Raw genomic sequence first — 26,951 nt, forward strand, 5'->3', positions numbered from 1 at the left:
ACAGTAATAAACAGGTGAGGTCGGTGTCCTGGTGAATTCTGGCCCAGATGGTTCTTGACATGAGCCTGAGCACTAACTTTAATGTAGAAACAGGCAACTCACCAAAATCCCGCTCAGCAGACAGAGGAAATCTCCTTACTGCAACTGGAAGGCAGAGCCCTGAGAATCAGTGTATAAATCTGATATGTCTGACTTTCAGTGTGCTGGACAGTGACCTTTATGATTCCCCTGTACAGTCTCTGCAGACTCTCAGGTTGGCAGGACTCCCAGACAATTCCCTTGGCTCCATGAGCAGTGGGAAAAGCAGAAAATTAACCCTGGAGAACTTCAGCATGAGCGCCTCCCCTGGGAGTGAAGAAATGATTTGCCGACACCAGGGGCTCAGATTGTCAGAGCAAACTGAGTCTTCAGGACTGTTCAGCCTAGCAATTGATAATGGCTTTCTTTTCTGTGTGTTGCATACTGCCATCTGCACTACGTGTAGGAATGTTGCCACAAGATATGGGACCAGAAACCATTTTCAATTGATCGTAGCAGCATACCATTGCATGGTTCCCATGCAGTTGTAATATCCAGTCCATTAGCCTTTAAAATTCACTGCCACCCTGTGGAGGCCAAATGACTTGATGCTGAATTGATGCAAGCCGAAGGGCATGGAAAAGGCTTTCTTCTTGTAGGATTCTGGCATCAAAGGTATTTGCCAGTATCCCTTTGTGAGGTCTAAAATGAGTATATATCTGGCAGCTCAAACTGTTCTAATAGATCATCTATTCTCTGCATCAAATTTCAACACTGTGTTGATCTTTCAGAAATTGATGCAGAAACAGGTTGTGTTATCCCGCATCAGAACTAGTACAGTGTGTGATTCCTTCACCACTCCCAGGGCCAAAATCACCTGGAGTTCATCTCACATTGTATCCCACATTTTACCAGGGAATAGCTACGGAGTTTCCCTGATCTGTTGCCCTGAGGCCATTTCAGTGTGGTGTTATTTTAGGTAGGCGTGCCCTGCTGGGGTGAGAACACAGTGGAAAAGGAATCAAACAACTGCTATATCTGGATCTTTTGTTTGGGCTTCATTCCGTCCCCTATGCTTGTGTCACAGGTTAGGGCATGAGTGTGATGGGTTGTCACCCCTAGGGTGCAGTCTGGGAGTCGTGGGAACTGCTGCACCCCTCTAACCACCCTGCTGGGCTGGCCCTCTTTCACAATACTGTGCTGGTGATTCAACCTCTCCAGGTCCTGTTATCACCCAACATGACAGCAGATGGTTCCATACACCCAGCTGAGCTACCAGAGGGCTTTCCTAAGCCACCCAGGTACAAACAGCAGACAGCAGCCAATTTCCCAGCCCCCCAGGCTCACACCCCCAACTGGAGTATAAACCCAAAATTATACTGTCTTGCACTGCACAAGGATCTGTACAATGTAAGCTCATTAATAGAGTTCACCCTCCTCTCGATGTGGGAAGGATATGCAACAAGCCTGTGTGAACCAAGCTGAGATTTTCCCCAGACACTTCACTCAAAGGCACACTGCTTTAGATAAAGAAAAAAAACAAGTTTAAGTAGAAAAAGAGAGATTTTAAGCAATTATAACTGATAGCAAACAGATCAAAGCAGATTACCAAGAAAATAAATAAAACGGTAAACTAAGCCTAACATATTAGATAGATTGGATACGAATGAGCAATTCCTCACCCTGGCTGGTAATACAAGCCGTCCACCAGGTTTCCATACAGAGGCTAGAAATCCTTTTAGCCTGAGACCGGCACTTCCCCCAGTTCGGTCTTTGTTCCAGAGGCATAAGGAAAACCTCTGACAAAGAAACCCCTACAAATTGAGCTTTATAAGAACGGCCTTCCTGGGTCAGACCAATGGTCCATTTAGCCCAGTATCCTGTCCTCAGACGGTGGCCAATGCCAGGTGCTTCAGTGGGAATAAACAGAACAGGTTCAAGCTGCCGTGCTGGTGAATTCCTGCCCAGATGGGTTTTGACTTGAACTTGAACCATAACCCTTGAACTCTTCCTGAACCCTCAGGTGAGTTGCAGAAACAGGCAACTCACAGAAATCCTGCTCAGCAGAGAGAGGAAATCTCCTTACGGCAACAGGAAGGCAGAGCCATGGGAATCAGCGCATGAATCTCACATGTCTGACGCTCGCCAGGCTGGACAGCAACCGTTATGATTCCCCTGAACAGTCCCTGTGGTCTCGACTCCTGGATAATTCCCTCAGCTCCGTGAGCAGTGGGAAGAGCAGAAAATAGACACTGCAGAACTTCAGCCTGAGAGCCTCCCCCGGGAGTAAAGAAATGATTCGCTGATAACCAGGGCTCAGATTTTCAGGGCAAACCGAGTCGTGCAGACTTGACAGAGTGGTCCATCACTACAGAAACCCCGGAGACAAAAGGAAGGGACAAGGTTTAGAGGTACTCGTTTATCTATCAGCATTTCCATGCTGCTGCCCATTGTCATAGAATGTGAGCATCTTCTCCTCCCCTCCCAGCTGACGAGCCCTGCGCTGAATCCCTGAGAACGTGACGTGCAATGGAAAGGCTCTCACACATCCTTGTTTCAAACACAGAGTAATAGCCCCTCCCGTCTGTTAGCCTCTGTCTGACCGAGGGCAGCACAGATTGCCCCTACTCCGTCATAATCCCCCATAGGGCAATATTGTGCCATGGGCAGGAGCAGCTTCCTGGGCCCCTTCAATGTTCAGCATGTGTTCTGAAGCTTGTGGACTGCTAGAGTCACTGCACAGGCTCTAATTAGGATAGGCAGGGTGGAGGGAGATGTTCAGAGGCACAGATGTGAGTTAGGTGCCCAGTGTCCATCTGCATTCAGTGGGATTCTTTGCCAGAGGATGTTGTGAAGGCCAAGACTACAATAGATTGTCAAAGGCACAAGAGCAGTAGGCACCAGACTTCCCCAGGATAGGTCCAAAGAGGTCCTAGGGGACAGGTCCACCAATGGCCATTACCCAGGATGGGCAGGGATGGTGTTCCTAGCCTCTGTTTGCCAGAAGCTGGGAATGGGCAAGAGGGAATGGATCACTTGATGATAACATTTTTGTTCATTCCCTCTGAAACACCTGGCATTGGCCACTGTCGGAAGACAGGATACTGGGCTAGACGGACCTTTGGTCTGACCCAGTTTGGCCGTTCTTCTCACTAAGAGGGGATATGATATAGATCTATAGAACTGGGACTGTTACCCCACCCATGAGTGTGCACTCCTCTGAATCTGTGTTAGTGGGCGCATGTGGAGATCTTGAAGCCCGGGACAGCACTCTGTCAGGTCAGTAAAACAGTCCAGCCCAGGCAACAAAGGGCATAACTATTCTAACTTTGGGTTCATTTCAAGCTGGACAGTCCCTCTGAAGACCGGAATCGTTATAACCCTGGATTCTGGTTAGATGGTAAGACCACTGCAATTTCCCAAACAACAAAGGTTTTGGTTACGCACACTGGTTTGACTGCAGGCCAACATCTGTGAGTTCTGCGCTCAGCAACAGTCTCTGCCATGTCTGCAATGAAGCCCAGCAACAGCCTCTGCGGCTCCCTGCTTGGGCAAAGCCCCAGCAGGCTCTCAGCAGCAGTTTCTGGCTTGGACAGAGCTCCACAAAGCAATCTCCGTTCCCCTGAACGGGATCTAAACTCCCTTCCAAGGTGTAGTCCAGAACATGCTTCCCTGCATCCCCTGGAAGGCATCATGGGAGATGTAGTCTCCAAGGCTGGATTGCGGCACTCAGGATCTTCCCAAATGGAACACCCCCAACTAAGTTCAGAGGCCTCTCCAGTAGAAGGTGCCTGCATAAGCACATCATAAGGTGGCTAGCTTGTCAGGCTCAATGGACAGTGATCAATGGCTTAATGTCTAGTTGGCAGCTGGTATCAAGCGGAGTCGGTCCTGGGGCCGGTTTTGTTCAACATCTTTATTAAAGATCGAGATGATGATGGAATGGATTTCACCTCAGCAAGTTCGCAGATGACACTAAGCTGGGAGGAGAGGTAGATATGCTGGAGGGTAGGGATAGGGCCCTGAGGGACCTAGACAAATTGGAGGATTGGGCCAAAAGAAATCTGATGCGACAAGGACAAGTGCAGAGTCCTGCACGTAGCATGGAAGAATCCCATGCACCGTACAGGCTGGGGACCAAGTGGCTAAGCAGCAGTTGTGCAGAAAAGGACCCGGGGATTACAGTGGATGAGAAGCTGGAGATGAGTCAGCAGTGTGCCCTTGTTGACAAGAAGGCTAACAGCATATTGGGCTGTATTAGTAGGAGCATTGCCAGCACCTTGAGGGAAGGGATTATTCCCCTCTATTCGGCACTGGTGAGGCCACATCTGGAGTACTGTGTCCAGTTTTGGTCCCCCCACTACAGAAAGGATGTGGACAAATTGGAGAGAGTCCAGCAGAGGTCAATGAAAATGATTAGGGGTCTGGAACACATGAGTTATGAGGAGAGGCTGAGGGAACTGGGCTTGTTTAGTCTGCAGAAGAGTGAGGGGGGATTTGATAGCAGCCTTCAACTACCTGAAGGGGGGTTCCAAAGAGGATGGAGCTCGGCTGTTCTCAGTGGTGGCAGATGACAGAACAAGGAGCAATGGTCTCAAGTTGCAGTGGGGGAGGTCTAGGTTGGGTATTAGGAAACACTCTTTCACAAGGAGGGTGGTGAAGCATTGGAATGGGTTACCTAGGGAGGTGGTGGAATCTCCATCCTTAGAGGTTTTTAAGGCCCAGCTTGACAAAGCCCTGGCTGGGATGATTTAATTAGGATTGGTCCTGCTTTGAGCAGGGGGTTGGACTAGATGACCTCCTGAGATCTCTTCCAACCTAATCTTATATGATTCTATGATCATCCTGACTCTGGAGCTGGTCATGCAGGACTGCAGTCTCTGTTCTGGGAGCAGTCCCCACCCAGTCAAATAAATTAGAGTGACTAGATCTAAAATATCGGGACACATGGGGAGGGTGATATACTGTATCATACATAAACATAAATACGGTATTAATAGTAATGTTATATTCATGACCTCAACAATTACAATATAACATCGCTAACACAATATACTGTAGACATAAATTGATAATTAACACATTGTATTAATTAAAAAGCAGTTTAAGCGTATTATCCTTATTATCTCATTTTCATTTGATAACTCACCAAGGCATAATTACATATTAAAATGCCACTAAAAAGGTAATTAATGCTAAGTAGTTATAATCCATATTTAAACATAGACATTTGTTTGTTCACTAACCAAATAACACGGGGAAAGGGTGCAGTCTCTGTATGCATATGTGTTGTTATGCACCCACTGTCATCTGTGCTATACTACGCACTGTGGTTCAGAACTGTAATGTAAACTACATTACCCTACTGTCAATTGTGTTAAACTGGAGAACTACCTGAAAAACCAAAATTCCCAGCAGGTAACATAGAGCACAATTGGGTTAACACATAGGACATCCCAAATCAATTAATTTTCTATGTCACTACCAAGTTTTAAATTTTACCTGAATATTGGGACAAATGGCGTCCCAATCGTACATTGATCGGGACATGGGACAAAGGGTTAAATACTGGGATGTCTGGGCACCCTAGTCAAATTCCTCATAGACTCATAAAGCCACAGGGTTAGAAGGGACCGCAATTGTCATCTAGTTTAACTCCCTGCCAAGATGCAGGATTTGTTGTGTCCAGGACACATGGCTCTCCATCTGCCTTTTGAAAACCTCCAGTGAAGAAGCTTCCACATCCTCCCTAGCCAGTCTGCTCCATTGTCCTACTGTTCTTACAGTTAGGAAGTTTTTCCTAAGATTTAATCTAAATCTGCTCTGCTGGGTTTTTCCACCAGCCCAGGGAGTTCTTGACCTTGGTGGTCAGTGCCAAAGTTTTTTCTAGTCTGTCTCTGTTTGGTCTGTAGATCGAGTTGAACCACAACTGCCGGTGGCATATGAAGCCTGGCATGAGGCATAGCCACTGCCCCAGGAGCAGACATGCTCACCCGCGGAAAAAAAAACCGAAATTGGCTTGTTTTGGGCTTAATTGGCTTGTGAGTCGCTTGTTGGCTAGTTTTTGGCTTGTAGCTAGTTGCTTCTTTTTTTTTCGACCTGCTCCCTGCAAGCAGGGGCAAGGAGGGTGGAGAGAGTCAGGGATGCACAGCAGGCCCACCATAGTCTCCGACTGCACGCCGGGGAGATTTTGTCACATAGAGTGTTGGGATTCTTAGGGATTGGCTTGTTTTGACCTTGTTTTGAAATGGGATTAGCTTGATTTTTGGCCTATTGTGAAAGTTGGAGTGCTTATGTACCGCGTTAAAGTTGGCAACTGTGCGAGTTGGAGGCAGTGTCTGGCTGATATTTGAGGGCTGTTTTGAATTGTCTCTATGAGCATGGCCAAGCAGAGGAATCTGTGCTGAGACAGGAGCGCTTTGGTCCATAACGAGTGGAGGTTGGTCCCTATGAACTCTAGACTCTGTACTGGGGTGAAGGTTGATTTTTAGATGCTGATCCAGTTCCGTGAATGAGTCTATTGCAGTCTTGGCACACCTTGACAGGCCTCTTTGAAGGAGCAATCTGTGAGGAGACAATCATCTAGGTAGGAGTAGATCATGATCCCCTGGGAGCATAGGTGAGTGGTCACTTCTGAGAGAACCTGGGAGAATACTCTTGGAGCTGATCATAGCCCAAAGGGGAGCATTGTGTACTGGTAGTGGTCTTGTCCTCGGGTGAACCTGAGGAACTGTCTGTGGGACAGTCAGATTGAGATATGGAAATAGGCATCCTGGAGGTCAAGGGCTGAAAACCAGTCTCCCTGTTCCAATGCTGGAATAATCATTGTTAGAATGATCATCTTGAATTTTTGAGCTTTGACAAAGTTCTTGAGTGCTCTGAGGCCTAGGCTGGGTCTCCAATCTCCTTTCTCCTTAAGTATTAGGAAATATTGAGCGTAAAAACCTTTGCCGGGTAGATGTTTAGCTGAAAAGGAAACGAGCGCTTTAAGAGCCCAGTATGTTAACTCATAATAACCAAAAGTCTGTGACTGGCATTTGTGGAAATTTGTGCTGCAGTTCCTTATTGCTTGACAGGGTGATAAGGATTTCCTCTTCTTTTGAAGACAGCATAACTGTAGGGTTTGGCTGAAAGCTGAATGGGTTCCTGATCCATTGATTACATTGGTCTTTGCCCATTTCAGGAAAATATTTGTGACGGGATCCCCAGGGTGCAGGCTGGGACTGAGGGACCGCTGTGCCCCCTTAATTCTCTCCAGCCTGGGCTGTCTCTCACAATGCTTTGCTAGTGACAAGTAGCAAGCCCCTCCAGGTGCTGTGATCACTCAGCACAACAGCACGTGGAGCCCCACACCCAGCTAGATTGCATGAATGCTCCCAGAGCCACTCATGAATCACAGGGAGAATGGCACCAGAGCCAAACCCTTCCAGCTCCCAGCACTGTACCCCAGGAACATACCATCTGCACTGCTCAAGATGAGCAATGCAGATTTATTAATTGGTTCACCACTTCATCAGTGGAAAGTGGCTATACACCAGCCTTTGCAAACCTGAAGCAGATTTGTCACACACTTCATACAAACTCACTGGTAAACATAAACAGTAAAACAAATTTGACTACAAAAGATAGATTTTAAGTGATATTAAGTTATAGGCAAAAAGTCTGAGTTAGTTACCAAAAGAAATAAAATATAAGCACACAGTCTAAACTCTCAACCCAATTAGACTGGGCAACAACTAGATTAAGCAGTTTTTCTCACCCCACTGGATATTGCAGTTCATAGTACACAGGTTTCACTTTGAAATCTGGGCCAGTCCCCTCAGTTGGAGTCTTCCTTGGGTGACGGAGAAGGGCCCCACATGGGCCCCCCATGTTTGGTTTTATACCCTCAGTCCATGTGCTTGGAGAACACAAGTCCAGGCATGTCTGGGGGGCATTGCTGAGTCTCCAGTCAAGGATGAGCAATTCCCCTGGTGTGGCCTCTTGCAAGTGAGTCATTGAATTGTAGTTCCCTTGCTGGACAATGGTTGTTGATGTGTTGTTTGACACCCCGCTCAGGTGTTGGTTACTTTCCTTGCTGTTGCCTCAGAGGAACTAATATCTGGCTGATTCCCCAATTTACCTCATGTTTTAGTGACAACCATACAACACAATTCTCATAACTTCATATGCAATAATGATATACATATATGGATAGATAAATGACTCTCAGTAGATCATAACCTTTCCCCTGATACCTTACCAGCTTTATACATGCTGTATATGTAGGATCACGATTATATAAAAATGTGGAAAATGGGGGTTCCAGGATGGTCCCCCAAGGAATAGAATGTCTCAGTATTCATGAAACTGCTCCTGCAGAGACCCTAAATGTTGAACAATTATGTCCTGGATAGTGTCAACTGACAGATCACCACACTCTTGCGCAATGTCTTCCTAGTGTTGAAAACATGCAGACATATCCCTGCTGCACACTTGAGGACCATGGTTCCAGTTTGATATCTGCTCGTTAGCAATTAAACCATTGGCATCTCATCCCTGAAGTGACACATTCAGAGAGTTCAGTCGGTCTCCATTTGTACAGCATTTCCGTGACACTTTTTGGAAATCATAGAATATCAGGGTTGGAAGGGACCTCAGGAGGTCATCTAGTCCAACCCCCTGCTCAAAGCAGGACCAATCCCCAATCAAATCATCCCAGCCAAGGCTTTGTCAAGCCTGACCTTAAAAACTTCCAAGGAAGGAGATTCTACCACCTCCCTAGGTAACGCATTCCAGTGTTTCACCACCCTCCTAGTGAAAAAGTTTTTCCTAATATCCAACCTAAACCTCCCCCACTGCAACTTGAGACCATTACTCCTTGTCCTGTCCTCTTCTACCACTGAGAATAGTCTAGAACCATCCTCTCTGGAACCACCTCTCAGGTAGTTGAAAGCAGCTATCAAATCCCCCCTCATTCTTCTCTTCTGCAGACTAAACAATCCCAGTTCCCTCAGCCTCTCCTCAGAAGTCATGTGTTCCAGACCCCTAATCATTTTTGTTGCCCTTCGCTGGACTCTCTCCAATTTATCCACATCCTTCTTGTAGTGTGGGGCCCAAAACTGGACACAGTACTCCAGATGAGGCCTCACCAATGTCGAATAGAGGGGAACGATCACGTCCCTCGATCTGCTCGCTATGCCCCTACTTATACATTCCAAAATGCCATTGGCCTTCTTGGCAACAAGGGCACACTGCTGACTCATATCCAGCTTCTCGTCCACTGTAACCCCTAGGTCCTTTTCCGCAGAACTGCTGCCTAGCCATTCGGTCCCTAGTCTGTAGCTGTGCATTGGGTTCTTCCGTCCTAAGTGCAGGACTCTGCACTTATCCTTATTGAACCTCATCAGGTTTCTTTTGGCCCAATCCTCCAAATTTGTCTAGGTCCCTCTGTATCCTATCTCTGCCCTCCAGCGTATCTACCACTGCTCCCAGTTTAGTATCATCTGCAAATTTGCTGAGAGTGCAATCCACACCATCCTCCAGATCATTTATGAAATGCTTGTTGTCATATCTGGCTGCCATATTCATATTATCGGCAAGAAAAACATGGACTTCCTCACGCAGTTCACAGAGACTTGTCAGCATTTTGCCCCTGGACAGCCAACAAACTTCTGCGTGTAACAACCCTGTGTGAAGTTTGCCCCGTCTCATTGCATAAAAACGGCAAAAACCTTTGAATTAACCAGGCGCGATTTTATAAAGTTTATAATTTTTACTTCAAATGAAAGAACATTGCTGAGCTCCTCTGCCATCTTCTTAGCAGCCAAAGCCTGTCTGTGGATCATACGATGATTTGAGGTAGCTGTGGTAGCCACTTCTTGTACCCTTGTCACAAGCCCACTATGTCATCCCATTATGGACCATGCTCCATCGCTGCAAATTCCAAAACAATGTCTCCAATCAGGGCCTGTGTCTTGGACAAAATTATTTAATAGTTTAAAAAGCTCTTCACCAGTGGATTGCAAAACAGAAATTCCTCTTTTAATTGTATTCCTGCAGCAAAATGAATACACACCAGCAGCTGTGCAGCATTTGGTATACTGGTAGACTCATCTGTCTGCATTGAATAATATGGGCTATTACGAACACTTTCTAGGACCTGCTCTTTTACACCAGTGGCCATCTCCACAATAGGGTGTGAAACTGTGTCATTAGAGAGTGGGATCACATCTCGCTTTAATGCTGCTTTCTCTGCTCTCATCACCGCGTGCGTATCCTTTGCAGCTGGAATTAGTAGTTTCTCACCTGTGTTGTGCGGTTTACCAGCTTTGGCAATGCGCAAAGCCACACAGTAAGAAGCCTCAGTAGCCTTCATGTTAACAGTGCTGTGCACTTCATCAATGTTTTTGTCCTGTTAACTCATTGAGCTTCCTCTGAAAAAACTTGACAGGTTTAGATACGGAGGTATGGTGTCTTGTGTCAAGAGGCTGGTGTACATTGCAGGGCGGCATACTGTTGTGTACTGTTGCTTGCCAGTAGTTCGCCATGTAGAACACTTTGAGGCCTCAGTGCATTGCTGGACCCAAACTATGTAAAGCTCACTTTGAAATAAGCTTCATCATATTTTCAGGTTTCAGAGTAACAGCCGTGTTAGTCTGTATTCACAAAAAGTAAAGGAGGACTTGTGGCACCTTAGAGACTAAATAATTTATTTGAGCATGAGCTTTCGTGAGCTACAGCTCACTTCATCGGATGCATACTTTGGAAAAAACAGTATGCATCCGATGAAGTGAGCTGTAGCTCACGAAAGCTTATGCTCAAATAAATTATTTAGTCTCTAAGGTGCCACAAGTACTCCTTATCATATTTTCAGCTTCTCCGTTTTGCTGGAACCTCTGCTGCTGCCCACCCACTGAGTCCCTCATCTCCTCCACTCCCCGACTTGTTGTCCCTCCTCCCGCCACTCGCTGAGTCCCTCCACCCCCCGCTCCCCCCCCCAAGACTCTCACCGCCCACCACTAGCCGAGTTCCTCCCTCCTCTCCTCTACCCCCAGTCCCCCAAGGCCCACCACTCACTGAGTCCCTCCATCTCTGTGTGAGCAAGTTTTGAATTGTTTGAAAGGGCACTTGCAAATTTATTGAGCAGTTCATCAATGCCCTCTTGATCACATTTTAGCCCTGAAGCTACACTTTTAGCTATTTCCATTGAATTGGAGAGAGTCCAGCGGAGGGCAATGAAAATCATTAGGGCCTGGGGCACATGACTTATGAGGAGAGACTGAGGGAACTGGGATTGTTTAGTCTGTAGAAGAGAAGAGTGACGGGGGATTTGACAGCAGCCTTCACCTACCTGAAGGGGGTTTCCACAGAGGATGGAGCTCGGCTGTTCTCAGTGGCGGCAGATGACAGAACAAGGAGCAATGGTCTCTAGTTGCAGCGGAGGAGGTCTAGGTTGGATATTAGGAAACACTATTTCACTAGGAGGGTGGTGAAGGGCTGGAAGGGGTTACCTAGGGAGGTGGTGGAATTTCCATCCTTAGAGGTTTTTATGGTCCAGCTTAACAAAACCTTGGCTGGGATGATTTAGTGGGTGTTGGTCCTGCTTTGAGCAGGGGGTTGGACTAGATGACGTCCTGATGTCCCTTCCAACCCTAATCTTCTGTGTTTCTATGATTCTATGAACGGCACTTGTCAGGGCAGGGACTGTCTGTGACCAGGTGTTTGTACAGCGCCAGGCCCGCTGATTCACTGTCTACTCTTTTTGTTAGATGGGCTGCTACGAGCCCAGCTTCCCCTATGTCCCTAAGGCACCATGTGGAGTCCCAGCGATACTCAATGATTGTTTTATTATTAATAATTATGGTACATTTAAAAAATAAAAGTTGTGTGTGGGATCTGGAGAAATAAGCATGAAGCGACTGCCCTCTGGCACTCAGGGGCCCCTCACGTGGAAGACCCTGGTCACCCGACTGCGGATCTGCTTGGTTTTCACCCCGTACACGACGGGGTTCAGCATGGGTGACACCAGGAGGTAGAGGTTGGCCAGCAGGATGTGGATGGGGTTGGGGACACTCTGGCCGAAGCGATGCACCAGGAAGGAGAAGAGCCCAGGGACATAGAACATGAGGATGACGCAGAGGTGGGACATGCAGGTGCTGAGAGCCTTGAGCCGGGCCTGGGTGGAAGGGAGGCCGAAGACAGCCTGAAGGATCATCACGTAGGACAGAGTGATGGACATGCTATCCAGCCCCCCCACCAGCAGGGCCACGACCAGGCCGTATGCTGCATTGACCGTGGTGTCTGTGCAGGCCAGCTTCACCACGGCCATGTGCTCGCAGTAGGAGTGGGGGATGATGTAGGCCTGGCAGAAGGGCAGCCTCCTGAGGAGCAAGGGCAAGGGGGCTATCACAACGAGGCCTCTGACCAAGACCAGCAGCGCTATCTTGGCCACCATACTGATTTTCAAGATGGCTGCATGCCGCAGGGGGTTGCAGATGGCCACGTAGCGGTCTAATGCCATGGCCACCAGGATGCCCGACTCCACCAGCGAGGAAGCATGGATGAAGAACAGCTGGGTGAGGCAGGCGTGGAACCCGATCTCCCTGGATCCCAGCCAGAAGATGCTCAGCATTTTGGGCAGGGTGGATGTGGACAGCACCAGGTCGGTGATGGTCAGCATGGCCAGGAAGAGATACATGGGCTCATGCAGGCTGGGGTCTGTCCTTATAACAAACAGAACAATGCCGTTCCCCAGCAGGGCCACAATATACATGAAGCACAGAGGGATCGCGACCCAGTGCTGCGTGGTTTCCAGCCCCGGTATGCCGACCAGGAGGAATGCGGAAGGTCTCAGGCTGCCGTTGTTGATGGGTGACATGATATGCTGAGGGCCACATCCGACTTGAGCAGAACGGCTCCGGAGACTGCGAGCGATTAATAGAGCATGTGACGGCCTTGTGCATGCAAAGAATGGCTAATCAGCCGGCTGTCTGTGAGCTCAGGTAGTTCTACGGCTGCTCTCTGTGATGGTTCTCGGGGCCCGGGGCTGTGAGTCACCTCGTTACCCCTGGCCCCTAGTGTGAAGGACTCTTGCCTCTGCCTGTCTGCGGTCAACAGAGTAACAGGTGCACCCCATTCCCTTTACTCTGTCCCCTGTGATATCCAGCCCCTGACACTGGCTACTCACCGACATCCCACGTCCTCGGCCCCAGCAGGGAGGGGAACCATACGCCTGTCCTGGTAATTTTTGTCTTGGTTTGTTTTCCCTCTTATTCAAGGCCAACCCCAAGCGCTCCACCCCCAACCCAGCTCAATTGCCCGGAGCCCAGGCCACAGGCTGAAGTGTCCGAGAGCTGGAAATTTTATGCCAACAGGCTAATCCCCTAATTTGCAGCCATTTTCTCAGCAGCGTGTCTGGCCCGCTCTCTCCGCTGGTGGGGAGGGGCAGAAGCTGCTGCTGGGCCCCTTCCGAGCGGTGCACGTACCGCTAGGCCAGTTCTTCCAGGCAGGCCCAAGGGGTACCCTGTGAGGGGGGCTCAGTAAATACGCTCTGTCTGCGTCCTATCCCGCCCACCCTGCCCCTTGGCGAGCCGCGGGCTCCACACCCGCCAGGATGGTGTGTCACTGCGGGTGGTTGGGGAGGGCGTCTCTGTATCACTCCGCGCCAGCCACTGTGAAAGGCAGGGTGTGGACCTGGGCACGTCGCTGACTCAGGGACTGTAAGGCATGAAGGAGCTGTTGTGATTGTGATTGTCCTGGGGTTTGTCTTCCTCCAGCCCTGAGACATGTTCCTGCTCTTGGAAGGTGACAGACCTGGAGCTTCCACCCTATTCTCCCTGTACACACACACACATACAGCACACACACACATATGCATACACAATACACAAACAAACACACTCACAGCTCACACACACAGCCTTTGCACCTGCACACACACCACACAAACACGCTCACACACAGAGCATGCACATACACACATACAGCACAAACACATATGCACGTGCATACACAATACACAAACACACACTCACAGTGCACACCCTCAGCGCACACACACAGCCCTTGCACCTGCACACACAATACCTCACAGACAGACACACAGTCATGCACACACTGAGCATGCACATACATACGCACACACACGCAAACGGACAACACATGTGTAAGCGGGGGAATAGTCCTGCTCTTGTGGGGAACTTTCCTGGCTTCTGCACGACCCCAGTGAAGTGGGCTAGCGAAAGGATCTGAGTCCTCGCTCCCACTTCCTTTACCTAGTGGCCTCCGTGCCCTTGAGGACTCCCCTTCCACTCTCCTTTCTGGCAGAGTCCTCAAAACCCCAACAAGGCTGGGCCCAGGATTCCTGGGGGGCTCAACCCCCAACCCTGCTGTGGTCACCTAGGACAGGGGCTAGGGTGTCCCCACTCCAGGGTACTCTCTCTGCACTGGGCACTTCTCTGACCCACTGACCATTACATACAAGTTAAAGCAAATGCAAGTTATTTAATCAACAATTAATTTTAAAAAGAATAAGGGGAAATGGGAAAGGTTAAAGGAAACACATCACCCCGCTCTGTGGCAGGGAACATCACAAACAGTGTCTCTGGAACGTCAGGGCAGTTCACAGTCTGCTCCTTGTGAGTCCCAGGCCTTCTTCTCAGGCCCTGGCCGTGCTGCAGGGATGCTGTGGGTTGGACACTTGCTCTGGTGGTGGCCACACGCTCTCAGGCTCTAAGTGGTAGGACCCTTCTTCCCAGTGTCGCCCCCGCCCTGTCGGGGTTATGATCCAAGCCTGGCCTGCAGAGCCTCTTGACAGAGGCATCTCCCTGTGCTGGGCCCGCTGCCCAGGGTCCCCCTCGCTCTCCCCAGCTGCTCACCGCACCCAGCTCCGGACTGCTCCAGCCCCAGCTCCACCACTCGGTCTCTGCCCGGCTGCTGCTGCCTCCAGCTCCCTGGGCTGCTGCTCTGGCCCCTCTGGCTCTGGTTGCTGCAGCTCTGCTCCCAGGACAGGTCTGCTCTACAGGCTGCTTCTGTGACTCTGCTCCCAGCACTGACCTGCTTCCTGGGCTGCTTCTCTGGCCCCTCTGGCTCTGGTTGCTGCAGCTCCGCTCCCAGGGCAAGTCTGCTCTCCCTGGGCTGTGCCTCTGGCTTTGGGGCTGCAGCTCTGCTCCCAGGACAGGGTCTGCTCTCTCTGGGCTGCTTCTCTGGATCTGGCCCAGCTCTGCTCCCCAGCTCAGCTGGGGCCCCTGCTTTTTCCTCAGCTCGGCCCCACTCCATCTGACCCAGGCAAGTCCAGCTCACAGGGAGGACGGGACCTCGCTGGCCTCCTGACTCCCTGATTAGCCTGCTCGCCCTGTCATACAGGCTGACCTGGAGCATTGGCCTCTCCCCATTGTTCCTGGGGGCTGTCAGTCTCAGGGTCCTGATTCCCCATCGATCCTTCCCCCTTTTTAGTACTGGGAGCTAGCCAGCCAAAACACCCCACTGACTGTTAGTAAGGGGGAAACAGTCCCCTTACACATGCACACAAGCATATACATGTGCATACACAATACACAAACACACAGAGTACAGTAGGGAGGCAGGTAGCTATTTGAAGTTGTCAGAGTATTAAGTTGCTTACATGGGCTGCATTTTGAAACTAATGTTCTTCCTAAACCCTGTAGACGCTTCCCTGTGCTGTGCAAGCCAAACCTGTTTCAGTGGGTCCTGCTCCCCGGGGACACACAAGCCCCTTTCAGTGGGCTCCGTCCCTCTGCTCAGTAAGACAGGTGTGAATAATGGCACCAATCCCCACTAGCTCCCCCAGAACAGTCCTCTCAGTCGGACAGCTCCGAAGACAGGCCAGGAACAGATGTGTCTGCCAGGCTTGCTACGGTGGGGATGGTTATAAATCAATGTCAGCAAATCCCAGCAGAATCTCCACATGACCTGGGGAATCTCCAGGGACTCCAGTGTTTTCTGAAAGCAAAATGCCTCTTTAAAGATTGAAGGGCTAAGAAGGAATTAACACTCTTGTGCCCCTTAGGGGTGTGAAATGCCTCTGCTTAGATATCTGGCAGCAGGACCTCCAGCCACGCTGTCATCTGCAGGGCTGGGGCTGTCACATCTATGTCTGGTGGCAGTGCTACTGGCCCTGCCATAATTCTGCAGGCAGTGGCCATCTAGCCTTGCACTAGGAACCCTCTGCTGAAAAGTGAACAGTAATTCAGTGGAATAACACAATCTCTTCAAATTCTGCAGAACCGGACAACTTGCACCCAGGAGTACTAAAGGAGTTGGCTGAGGAGCTCTCTGAGCAGCTCTCTGAGCTATTTTTAATAAAGCTTGGAGCACTGTGCAGAGATAACTCTAGTCCAGTTAGCCTGACCCCAATCCCAGGAGAAAAGCATGTCAAGCGTGATAGGGGATGCCATCAGTAAAGCTTTGAAGGATGGCATAATCAATGCTGAGCAGCATGGATTTATGGGAAATAGGGCTTGCCAAACAAACTGGCTGTCATTTTGTGATGAGATCACAAGTTTGGCTGATCAGAATAACCGTGCTGACATCACAGACTTAGGCTATGTCTACACAAGTGAGCTGCGGGTGGCACAGCTGTACTGATGCAGCGATACCCCAGATCAGTGGCAGCCAGCATGGCCAGGAAGATGTCCATGGGCCCGTGGATGCAGTGCTGGCTTTGGATGATGACCATAAGGATGCTGCTTCCCAGCAGAGCAGCAACAGACGTGGTGCAGAACAGAAGGGCGATCCAGAACAGCATGGCCCCCAGGCCAGGGACCTCGAACGTCGAGGGGCTGGAGGAGGTGTCACTGGGGACGGGCGTGGCACTCTACTGGCCCCTGGTCACACTGCAGAAAGGCTTTGTCGCTCCCTGCAAAATACCATCACAGTATTTGGTCTCTAGGAGTCACACACAAAATGCTTTGTGGGGAATCTCGGGCCCAGCGTCTAGACCCGCTACTCCCTGCCTGGCTGGCAGGTTTGCTCTGTCAGCTCAGGTGGTAGCAGCTGGTGCTTTTGGTGCCAAAAGACCTGGGTTCAATCCCCATGATTAGCATGGTGGCTCTGTGTCTGCGGCATTGGCTGGCTACACGAGGGCTTGTCCCAAGCTGAGTAAGGCCTGTAAGATGTGGCTCTGTGGCTTTAATGCCAGCCGGAGAGCCCTGCAGGTGGAAGTCCTCCAGCCAGTGAAAGCGAAGGCACCATTCCCCAACACGCTGCTCCCTGCCTCACCCTGCAAGGGACGACCCCGTCTGGACCTGGGCCTTTCAGCCCTGGGCCTTTGTGACATTGTGGCAAAGGGTTCACTCTTCTTTACGGGCAACTCCTGTCTCAGAGCTGACAAAATCACTGCACCTAAAATACCCCTTTGCTGGTATTTCTCCATAAAGGGCAGCATGTGAGGTCACGGCTGAAAGCTGGTAACTAACTTACATCCCTATGAGATGTGTGCGGGGCCGATAGTTCAGGGCTAGTGTAACTATGTTGAGAATCGTGGCCCCATGGCCTTGGAGTGAAAGCAAGTCACGTGGCGAGAGCCCGGTGGAAACCATCACAAACAAGCTATAATCATTGAAGCCACGTGGCGGGAGAAAGGCTGTTACCGCAGACAGAGGCTGGCCCCGTCTGTGAACGAAGACAAAAGACTGATTCAGTCTGTCCTGGGGTGGAGGGAGACACTCTGCTCCCGTTCACTGAGGAGGTAGCTAGCAGAGCCGGGGTGCTAGGGAAAGTTTGGGTCCCGGCTCCCTGGGGCCAGCAAACACTGCAAGAGACCGACCTTTGGAGTGAAGCCCTGTGATCAGCGAGGAAAGGGGACTATTCACAGGCCTTGGCCCTAGGTGGCATTTTCTGACTGTGTTTTGTACGTAGCCATTTAACTCTCTTCCTTCAATACATTTCCTTTTGTTTTCCATCTGGACTCAGGGCCGGGCCTGGGACAGGTGCAGTGGGCTAAGGGAAAACTGGTAAACTGGGGTCCCAGAGCTCCATAGGGTCTGGGATTTCTTTGGAGCCGGGGGTCGAGGGCTGGATACCACAAGGGAATGCTTTGAACGGACTCGGGGCCTGGAGTGCATCCACAGTCACCCGGCCCGGCTGGCCTAGCTCGGAGCAGAGGGCTCGAGTGGCTGGCAGAGAGCTAACAGCCAGCTGGCGCACACAGCCAGCTCCCGCACCCAGAGCAGTGGCTCTCAGCCTGTTTGTCACTGTGCGCCGCAGATGTGGCCCACAATACGTTAAGTGGGCTGCAGGCTGAGAACCACAGCGCCCCGCACCCTGAAATCGCCCACAGTCCCCGATGCCAAGCGCCCCCGTCCAGAGCGGGGCCAGCACTGGAATCCGGGGTGCGGGCTGGGCAGCAGGACTACACCACTGCTGCTGTGCCAGGCCGGGCATCAGCGGGGCTTGGACCCCGCACCTGCCACCATGCGGGGCCGGGCAGCGGCGAGGACCCGAACCTGCCACCGCCACCACCACCGTGCGGGGCCCTGACCCTCTCAGAAATGCGGGCAGCCTCCTCTCCTTGATAACCATCCGGTACTTCACCTTGCTGAGCTCCGCCAGGTGCGGGAGGAGGGATGGGAGTGTGCCCGGAGTAGGAAACTATCCGCCCCCACACCACCCGATTCCTAGTTCTGTGCTGGGGAGCAGCCAGCCTCCTCTGCTGCCCCCTGCCCCCTGCCCCCTCCCGCCAGGCTGTGGGGTGGAAGCTCTTCAGTGGCTCTGTGCCTGTGCAAGCCCTACCAGGGACACCCCCTCGCTGGAGTGGTGTACAGCGCACAGAGACACCTAGTGGCTGAATCATATACTGCAAGTGAACATAATTACAGGGGCTGGTTCTGAGCAAATGCTATAGGTAGTTTCCATCTCTTGCTTATTTGTTAACCACAAAAGTCCGTGTAGAAAATGTAACAAGTGGCCCAGGAAGGCCTTGTGGATGCTGAGCAGCTGTGAAAGTCAGGACGCTTTGGGTTCCTAAACGTACATGGATGTGCACCTAGCCCAGGATCCTGTCTCTGACAGTGGCTGGTTAGGTTAAAATTTTAATTTATATTCTTACTTTGTTACCTACTTTGCAGAGAGAGAGAGAGAGAGAGAGAGAGAGAGCGCCTGTCAAGACTCCTGGTTTCTATCTGAGCTCTGGGGGAGGGAGTGGGGTCTAGAGAATTACAGCAAGGGGCAGAGACATTTGGGATCTATATAAGAACATCTGAATGGCCATACTGGGTAGCTGCAGTTACATGAATGCTTTCACTAGCCACTCATGAACCACCAATACAGAGGCTCCAGCTGCTTCCCCCCAGCTCCCCAGCCTAGGACCCCAGAACTGTACCTTCTTGCCCTGGTCAGGAGCCTGACCAGTGTAATTTTATTACCCAGTCCACCCCACTCTCAATGTGGAGAGAACATTGCACCAGACCCAGTTCATGAGCAGATTTCCTTTTTCCATTTCAAACAGCACACTGTATTAACAAAAACAATGAGGAGTCCAGTGGCACCTTAAAGACTAAGAGATTTATTTAAGCATAAGCTCTCGTGGGTAAAAAACCCACTTCTTCAGATGCATGGAGTGAAAATTACCGATGCAGCCTGGACAGTTATCTCACCAGCTGGTGCTCCATCCCGTTCCCTTCCTGCGGTGCGGTTGCATCCAGCTGCAGAGTTAACCACCTCCCAGAGGTTTCTAGGATTCAATCACCATCGTTGGGCTCCCCTCTGGGACACACCTCCCTATGATCCCGAGAGTGGAAAGAGTCCCTGGTTCATCTGTGACAGGCTTGCAGCTAACATCTGAAACAGCCGTCTCACTGAAAGGCAATATGCTCTCCTCCCTTTCTGAGGAAACACCGCCTTCAGCGGCAGGGCAGGAGCCAGCCTAAGCCACCCTTGGCCCGAGAAATATGCAGTTTCTCACTGCTGCGGAGGACTAAAGAAGACTTTCTCCCATTCCCTCAGCAGTTTCTGGGACTTTTCCATTAACAGCCTGAGCTACACGGAAGAAATAATTGCCGATTAGCATATCAATAGGATTATTGTCTACTACCTCCACTAATAATACACCTTCCAAACCCTCGGTTTCTATGTGCACTTTAGCCAAAGGCACAGGGTTTTGTAACCTCCTACTAATAAAAGCTGTGAAATCTGTCCTGGCAGCGTGTCACCTTCTTGCACTACACTCAACCTAACCACACACATTTTTATCACTGTATCTTCCCACCCCAGGTGTTTCCTGCCAATAATGCTGATTTTACAACCCAGTATAAGTGACAGGTGCCTGAGGGGCTTCTTTGCTCAGGGTTGCAGCATTCCCATGGGCTACCTGCTTCCTCCCAGCACAGGGCATTCATTCCCCAGGAGGTCAGTGGAATTGCAATGACAGCACTTTCTGGGTTCTTCTATTTTTACAGGAGATTTGGGTCGAGGATTAGATGAATGGTTTGGGAGAGGTGAGTACCCAGCCTCCCAGACAGCCTCTTTCTTCCCAGGAGTAAAACGGGAACGCTGCTTCCCACCAAGTTTAAACTCCTCCGTCTGGGGTTTGTTCACAATAGATGCCTGTGTTTGCTGAAAATCGTCAGCTAGAGCAACCATCTCATCTACATTTGTCATCTTTCTGTCCCATAAGCACTGTTTCACATCATCTTTACATATGTGTAAGAAACGGTCCTGAGCCACAAGGTCCAACATTCCTTCAAAACTTGTAACACATTTGCCCCTTGCCCACTTTTCCATCAAATCTTTCATCTAGTTTACATATTCCACATTGCTCATCCCAGAACCCTTAAGGTACCTAAATTTCACTCTATATGTTTCAGGAATAATCAGAAAGTGTTTCAAAACCATGTCTTTGAATTTGCAGTAATCGAAAGCATCAGTAATTAGCATCTTATTGAATACATTCAGAGCTTTACCAATTATCTTTGCAACCAAACTGGGCATCTTTTGGTCATCAGGAATCTTATGAATCACACAAGCCTCTCAAAGGTGGCGAAATATCCAGCAATATCCCCTGCCGCATTGTATGCAGGACACAACCACTCCCATTTCTGGATTTTTACAGAGGTGGGAATCAGTGGTGTATGGGGGTTCTGGTTCTGCCTCTCTAACAAGTCCAGTTGGTACCTTCACTTTCTTTCTTTTTCCTCAAATTCTTTGGCTCACAGTTCCATGGCTAGTTTTGTTACCTGGGGTTCTTTCAACCCAAAGCTCTTGGTTGCGTTTACTCTTTACGAGGTGGTGTCAGGAAATAAATCAGGGGAGACATGGCCGTCCCACCAATCGATAGCTGGCACAAACAGGATGACACAAGAGTGCTTTCACTTAAAGCTAAATTTTACTTAGCCTCAAGCACTTACACACGTCCGCAAGAGGTTAGTAAAACACCCCCAACCCTTGATAATTACCAAAGCTGAGGGTGGCTCTCGAGTGACACAGCGGCAGGCTTCTGATGGCCAAATCTTCCGTCTGCCAGTGGGGACTGCAAGATGTATCCGGGGGAGAGTCCAAAAAGTCCCCCCTACCTCAAACTTTCCCCCCTTAGTTATACATTAGTAATACAATGACATGTCCCTTAAAGAAAACTTGTTAAGCAAGCAGTTTCAATGGTCAAGGAAGAGGTTCCTTCTGATTATTGATTAACCAGGTGTGGGTTTTTCCAGAGTTTGCAGCCTTGAGGTCCTAATAGACATTCCTGGGGGCACATCCAGCTCTTCTAATATGCGTGTATCAGCAACTTCAACACAGTTCTTATCAGGAAGGACGGGGGGACAAGCTGCCCTTTCTGTGGCACCAAAATCCTCCTCCCCTCCTGCCTTGGTCAAGCTGAGGCTGCTACATGGCCACTTGACGGCCTGCTGACTTGGCTGCTTTTAGCAATAAGCCATAGTGGTTTCAGGCACTTGACTGGTTTGCTGACATTTCCCCGTACAGTTTCTGGGCCTCAGTTGCTTACTGTTTCAGTTCCAAAGCGATCTGATGTGCTACTGCGTCTAACTCCAAAAGTCTCTGATGTTCCTTTTCTTTTTTTGCTGCCTGCACTCTAAAGAGCTCCAATTTTGTAATGGCTTCTCTGCCTTCACTCATCTTTCTGCTTTTCTGTCACTACTTCCTTTTCCCGAAATAAGCAAACAGAAAATAACTAACTGGTAACCTCTCTGACTGATCTCAAGCCACACTTAAAGTCTCACTTAAAATCTCTGCACCAGTGTATGAAGTGCAAATCTCACTCAGAACAACAAGCTGTGCATTTCATCCTGCTCGCGGCACCGCTGCGGTGGGTCATCCCTGGGGTGCCACCTGGAATTGGGGTACAGCAGAGCCCTCTGTCTCACCAATCTGGGTCCCCTCTAGCACTGTAACCTTGTGACAAGCTGCAAAGCCCTCCAAGATTGCACTCACACCAATATCCACAGGCAGGAACCACACTCAGCTGTGTTCATGAATGCTCTGGCCAGCCATTCATGAACCAACAACAGAGAGGCTCCAGCCAAAAGACTCCCAGCTCCCCAGCCTAGGACCCCAGAGCTATACCGTCCTGCCCTGGTCAGAAGCCTGACCAGTTAGAATTTATTACTGAGTATGCCCCTCCCTTGATGTGAATAGGACAATGCACAAACCTTTGTTAAGTGAGCTGAGGTTTTCCCCACCTTTCAAGCAAATCACACTCATTTAGGTAAAAAATAGAAAACAGATTTACTGAATACAGAAAGATTTATATGACTATAAGTAATAGCAAACTGATCAAAGATGGTTACCTAAGAAATAAAGAAAATCACAGGCTAAGTCTTATACACTAAATAGGATTTGAATCAAGCAGTGTCTCACCCTGTTAGATAGTACAAACCGTCCATCAAGCATCCATACACAGGCTAGAAACACCTTCAGCCTGGGAACAGCACTTCCTGCAGTTCAATCTTTGTTCGTCCTGTGTTTCCAGGTATTTTTGTGTGGGGAGTGAGGCCACTTGGTGATGTCGCTGCCCCCTTTTATGGTTTCTTCCACATGGCAGGAACCCTTTTGTTCCAAGCCAAGTTCCCAGTCTAGTTTGTGGAAAAATACAGGTACCAAAATGGAGTTCAGTGTCATGTGGTTTAGTCACATGCCCTTGTATGCTTCGCTGATTCATAGCAGCCATTACCGATAGGCTGACGGAAGCGTTCCAAGGAAGGTTCACCAGGCTGGGGATGAGCTTCTTCTCAGGCCTGTTGTTTCTCCTAATGGCCCATTACCCTGAATAGGCCCTTCAGAATCGGCTTTCTAGGCTGGAAGCATCTTGCCTTCTGGGAGTTACCCAGGTGCAACCACATTTCAAATTGACATACATAGTCAATATTCGTAACTCCTGATACAAAAATGATGCATGCATACAAATAGGATAATCATAATCAGCAAATCACAGCTTTTCCAATGAAACCTCACATAACATATTTTGTACAAGATGTTAGGGGGCTTATTCCTTTACCCGCTTACTTCCCTGGTCCTTCTCGCATGAACAGAGAGCAACAATACCCAAAGTCCAAAGGTGTAAACAATTCGATGTTTATTGGGGTGAACTTCCAGCAAGCATGATTCCAGTTTCCTTCCTTAGTGTCCCCCTTCCCAGCTCTGACACCACAGAGCCTTACCTGAGTCCCTGTTCCCATTCCCTGCCTTAGAAAAACATGATTCCAATTTCCCCACCCCCATTCCCTGTTCCCATTCCCCCCTTCACTTCCTGATTAACTGCAGACTATATAGTAAAACTTGAGTTCTGCTTAGCTATACCTTAAGCAATCATTTTACTGAAATTTAACTAACCAATCCTAACATATTGTAACATAATTATCTAACCAATTATATCCCATCACCTTAATTAGTTTACACCCAGCAAAATTAATTATACAGCAAACAGGAACAATCACAGAACCAGACAGAGATTATACAGACAAACAATAGGGAAATGGTAGATGACAGAACAACACAGAAATGAGGATTTCACATCCCAGCTATGGATAAGTGAGTTCTTGCCAGACAGGATGCTATCAAACTAAGTTTCCTTTTACATTTTCTAGGCACTTCCCTTTCTCTGGAGGCGATAGGCACTATCAGGACAGGATGGTATCCTAACAGCCCCATAGCACCTTCTTTCAATGTGACTAGTTTGGAATGTGAGGAGGTGACCGGTCGCTTCCCAGCTTATGGCTGCCTCTGCTGCTTAGCCAAAGTCCTTAGCCTAAGAACAGGGCCTTAGACTGTCACAGTGAGAGAAAGCCCTTACACCGGCAGACAGTGATTTTGATTCTCTCTTTTGTACCTCTAGAACTAGCCAAGTGATAAGAATACACCTAAATTCTTAGAGTCTAGGGCTTTACAGACAGGCCTGAATATCTATATCCTAACACCAGATACATCAGAACTATGTCATAACCATATAATAATCATACCACTGTGATGGATATGGGGTGCAGAGTGTCACACCCAGATGTAGGGAAACACAATACAACACCTGCGCGCCATTCCCTGCCTCAGTGTCCTCACCGCCCTGGAGCACTCTTTGAGATTTGGTCAGAGCCCCCTGGGGTGTTCAGAGGCCACCCCTGCAATTCCTGGCTTCCCCTGTAGCTGCAGTCTGTCTCTGCTGCAGCCAGAGCCCTGCAACCCAAGAGTCCCCTCTGCCGCCCTTGCGCCTCTCTCCTCCTCCAGCTTCTTCTGGCTCATCCAGTCTCTGTGTTTTTAAAGGGCTGGACCAACCCTTCGTCTCTCTGTCCCCTTTTCTGGGGAGGTTCCATTCCTTCCACGCCCTCTCCTCTGCAGAGATGCTGGAGAAAACTGGATTTTGTGTAGGGAATGCTGGTACTGCTTTCTTCTGTCCAGGCAAGATCTTGTTAGTCCTGATAGTCTTTAATGACCAACTTATTTATAGATAGATGCCTCTGTCCCAGCGTCATGCCCCTTAGCACAAGGAGTGTGAGTGAAGAGTACAGGAAAAGCCCAAAGACATAAGGATACAGATGGTTCATACAGAGAAACCTGAGTTAATAGGGTTTCCACCTGTCTGGGTTTTACCAGGACAGGCTGGCTTTTGGCTTCTGGGTGCCATTTAGGGTTGCCAGGTATCCGGTTTTCAATCAGAAAGTATGGTCAAAAAGGAGATCTGTCAGTGTCCAGTTACTTCAGGGCTGGGGCAGGGGGTGCTGGGTCATTAACCCACAGCAGCCCCTGTTCAGCCAAGGCTGCCTTCAACCTGTGAGCAAGCTCCTTCTCAGGCTAAAGTAGCTCCCATCCCAGCCCCGGAGCAGAGGGAGACCATCTGGGCAAGGCACAATTTAGGGGAGCCCCCCGCTCCTGGAGAGTTTTGCCTGGGCCTGTTTTAAGCCATGAGGACACATTTTCAGCCTCATAACTATATACATGAAATTACAACCTATAACATTACTGTAACATTACTGGAGGACCTTAGAGACTAACAAATTTATTAGAGCATAAGCTTTCATGGGCTACAGCCCACTTCATCAGATGCATAGAATGGAACATATAGTAAGAAGAAATATATATACATACAGGGAAGTTGGAAGTTGCCATACAAACTGTGAGAGGCTAATTAGTTAAGATGAGCTATTATCAGCAGGAGTAAAAAAACGTTTGTAGTGATAATCAAGATGGCCCATTTAGACAGTTGACAAGAAGGTGTGAGGATACTTAACTTTAGGGAAATAGATTCAATATTTTTTCAATATCAATAACATTATTGTAACAACAATTGCTATAACACCACTAAAACAACAATGCTCAGTGCATCGAGAGCCTTCCAAAGACACCCAGAATCATAGAATCATCATAGAATCACAGACTATCAGGGTTGGAAGGGACCTCAGGAGGTCATCTGGTCCAACCCACTGCTGAAAGCAGGACCAATCCCCAAATAAATCATCCCAGCCAGGGCTTTTTCAAGCCTCACCTTAAAAACCTCTAAGGAAGGAGATTCCACCACCTCCCTAGGTAACCGATTCCAGTGCTTCACCACCCTCCTACTGAAAAAGTTTTTCCTAATATCCAACCTAGACCTCCCCCACTGCAACTTGAGACCATCACTCCTTGTTCTGTCATCTGCCACCACTGAGAACAATCTAGATCCATCCTCTTTGGAACCCCCTTTCAGGTAGTTGAAAGTAGCTTTCAAGTCCCTATTCTTCTGTTCTGCAGACTAAACAATCCCAGTTCCTTCAGCCTCTCCTTATAAGTCATGTGCTCCAGCACCCTAATAATTTTTATTGCCCTGCGCTGGACTCTTTCCAATTTTCCCACATCCTTCTTCTAGTATGGGGACCAAAACTGGACACAGTACTTCAGATGAGGCCTCACCATTGTCAAATAGAGGAGAATGATCACATCCCTCGATCTGCTGGCAATGCCCCTCCTTATACAGCCCAGAATGCCGTTAGCCTCCTTGGCAACAAGGGCACACTGTTGACTCATATCCAGCTTCTCGTCCACTATAACCCTTAGGTCCTTTTCTGCCGATTTGCTGCCTAGCCATTCAGTCCCTAGTCTGTAGCGGTGCATGGGATTCTTCCGTCCTAAGTGCAGGACTCTGCATTTGTCCCTGTTGAACCTCATCAGATTTCTTTTGACCCAATCCTCTAATTTGTCTAGGTCCCTCTGTTTCCTATCCCTTCCCTCCAGCGTATCTACCACTCCTCCCAATTTAGTGGCATCTGCAAAGTTGCTGAGGGTGTAATCCACACCATCCTCCAGATCATTAATTAAGATATTGAACAAAACCGGCCCCAGGACCGACCCTTGGGGCACTCCGCTTGATACCGGCTGCCAACTAGACATGGAGCCATTGATCACTACCCATTGAGCCTGACAATCTAGCCAGCTTTCTATGCACCTTATAGTCCATTCATCCATCCCATACTTCTTTAACTTGCTGGCAAGAATACTGTGGGAGACCATATCAAAAG

General features: G+C 49.2%; 1 protein-coding gene across 1 annotated transcript; it reads right to left on the reverse strand.

Annotated features, from left to right (window-relative positions):
- Positions 1 to 11,903: 11,903 nt before the first annotated feature.
- LOC141974292 (olfactory receptor 52L1-like) lies at positions 11,904 to 12,877 on the reverse strand. The gene has a single exon (XM_074933921.1). The coding sequence runs from the start codon at positions 12,875 to 12,877 to the stop codon at positions 11,933 to 11,935; it is 945 nt and encodes a 314-aa protein (XP_074790022.1). The 3' UTR covers positions 11,904 to 11,932.
- Positions 12,878 to 26,951: the final 14,074 nt, after the last annotated feature.

Source organism: Natator depressus, chromosome 1 (assembly GCF_965152275.1).
Source record: "Natator depressus isolate rNatDep1 chromosome 1, rNatDep2.hap1, whole genome shotgun sequence".
Lineage (NCBI taxonomy): Eukaryota > Metazoa > Chordata > Testudines > Cheloniidae > Natator > Natator depressus.

What these genes read in the sequence shown, in the direction of transcription:
- LOC141974292 (XM_074933921.1), bottom strand. Translation starts at nt 12,877, where the DNA reads ATGTCACCCATCAACAACGGCAGCCTGAGACCTTCCGCATTCCTCCTG.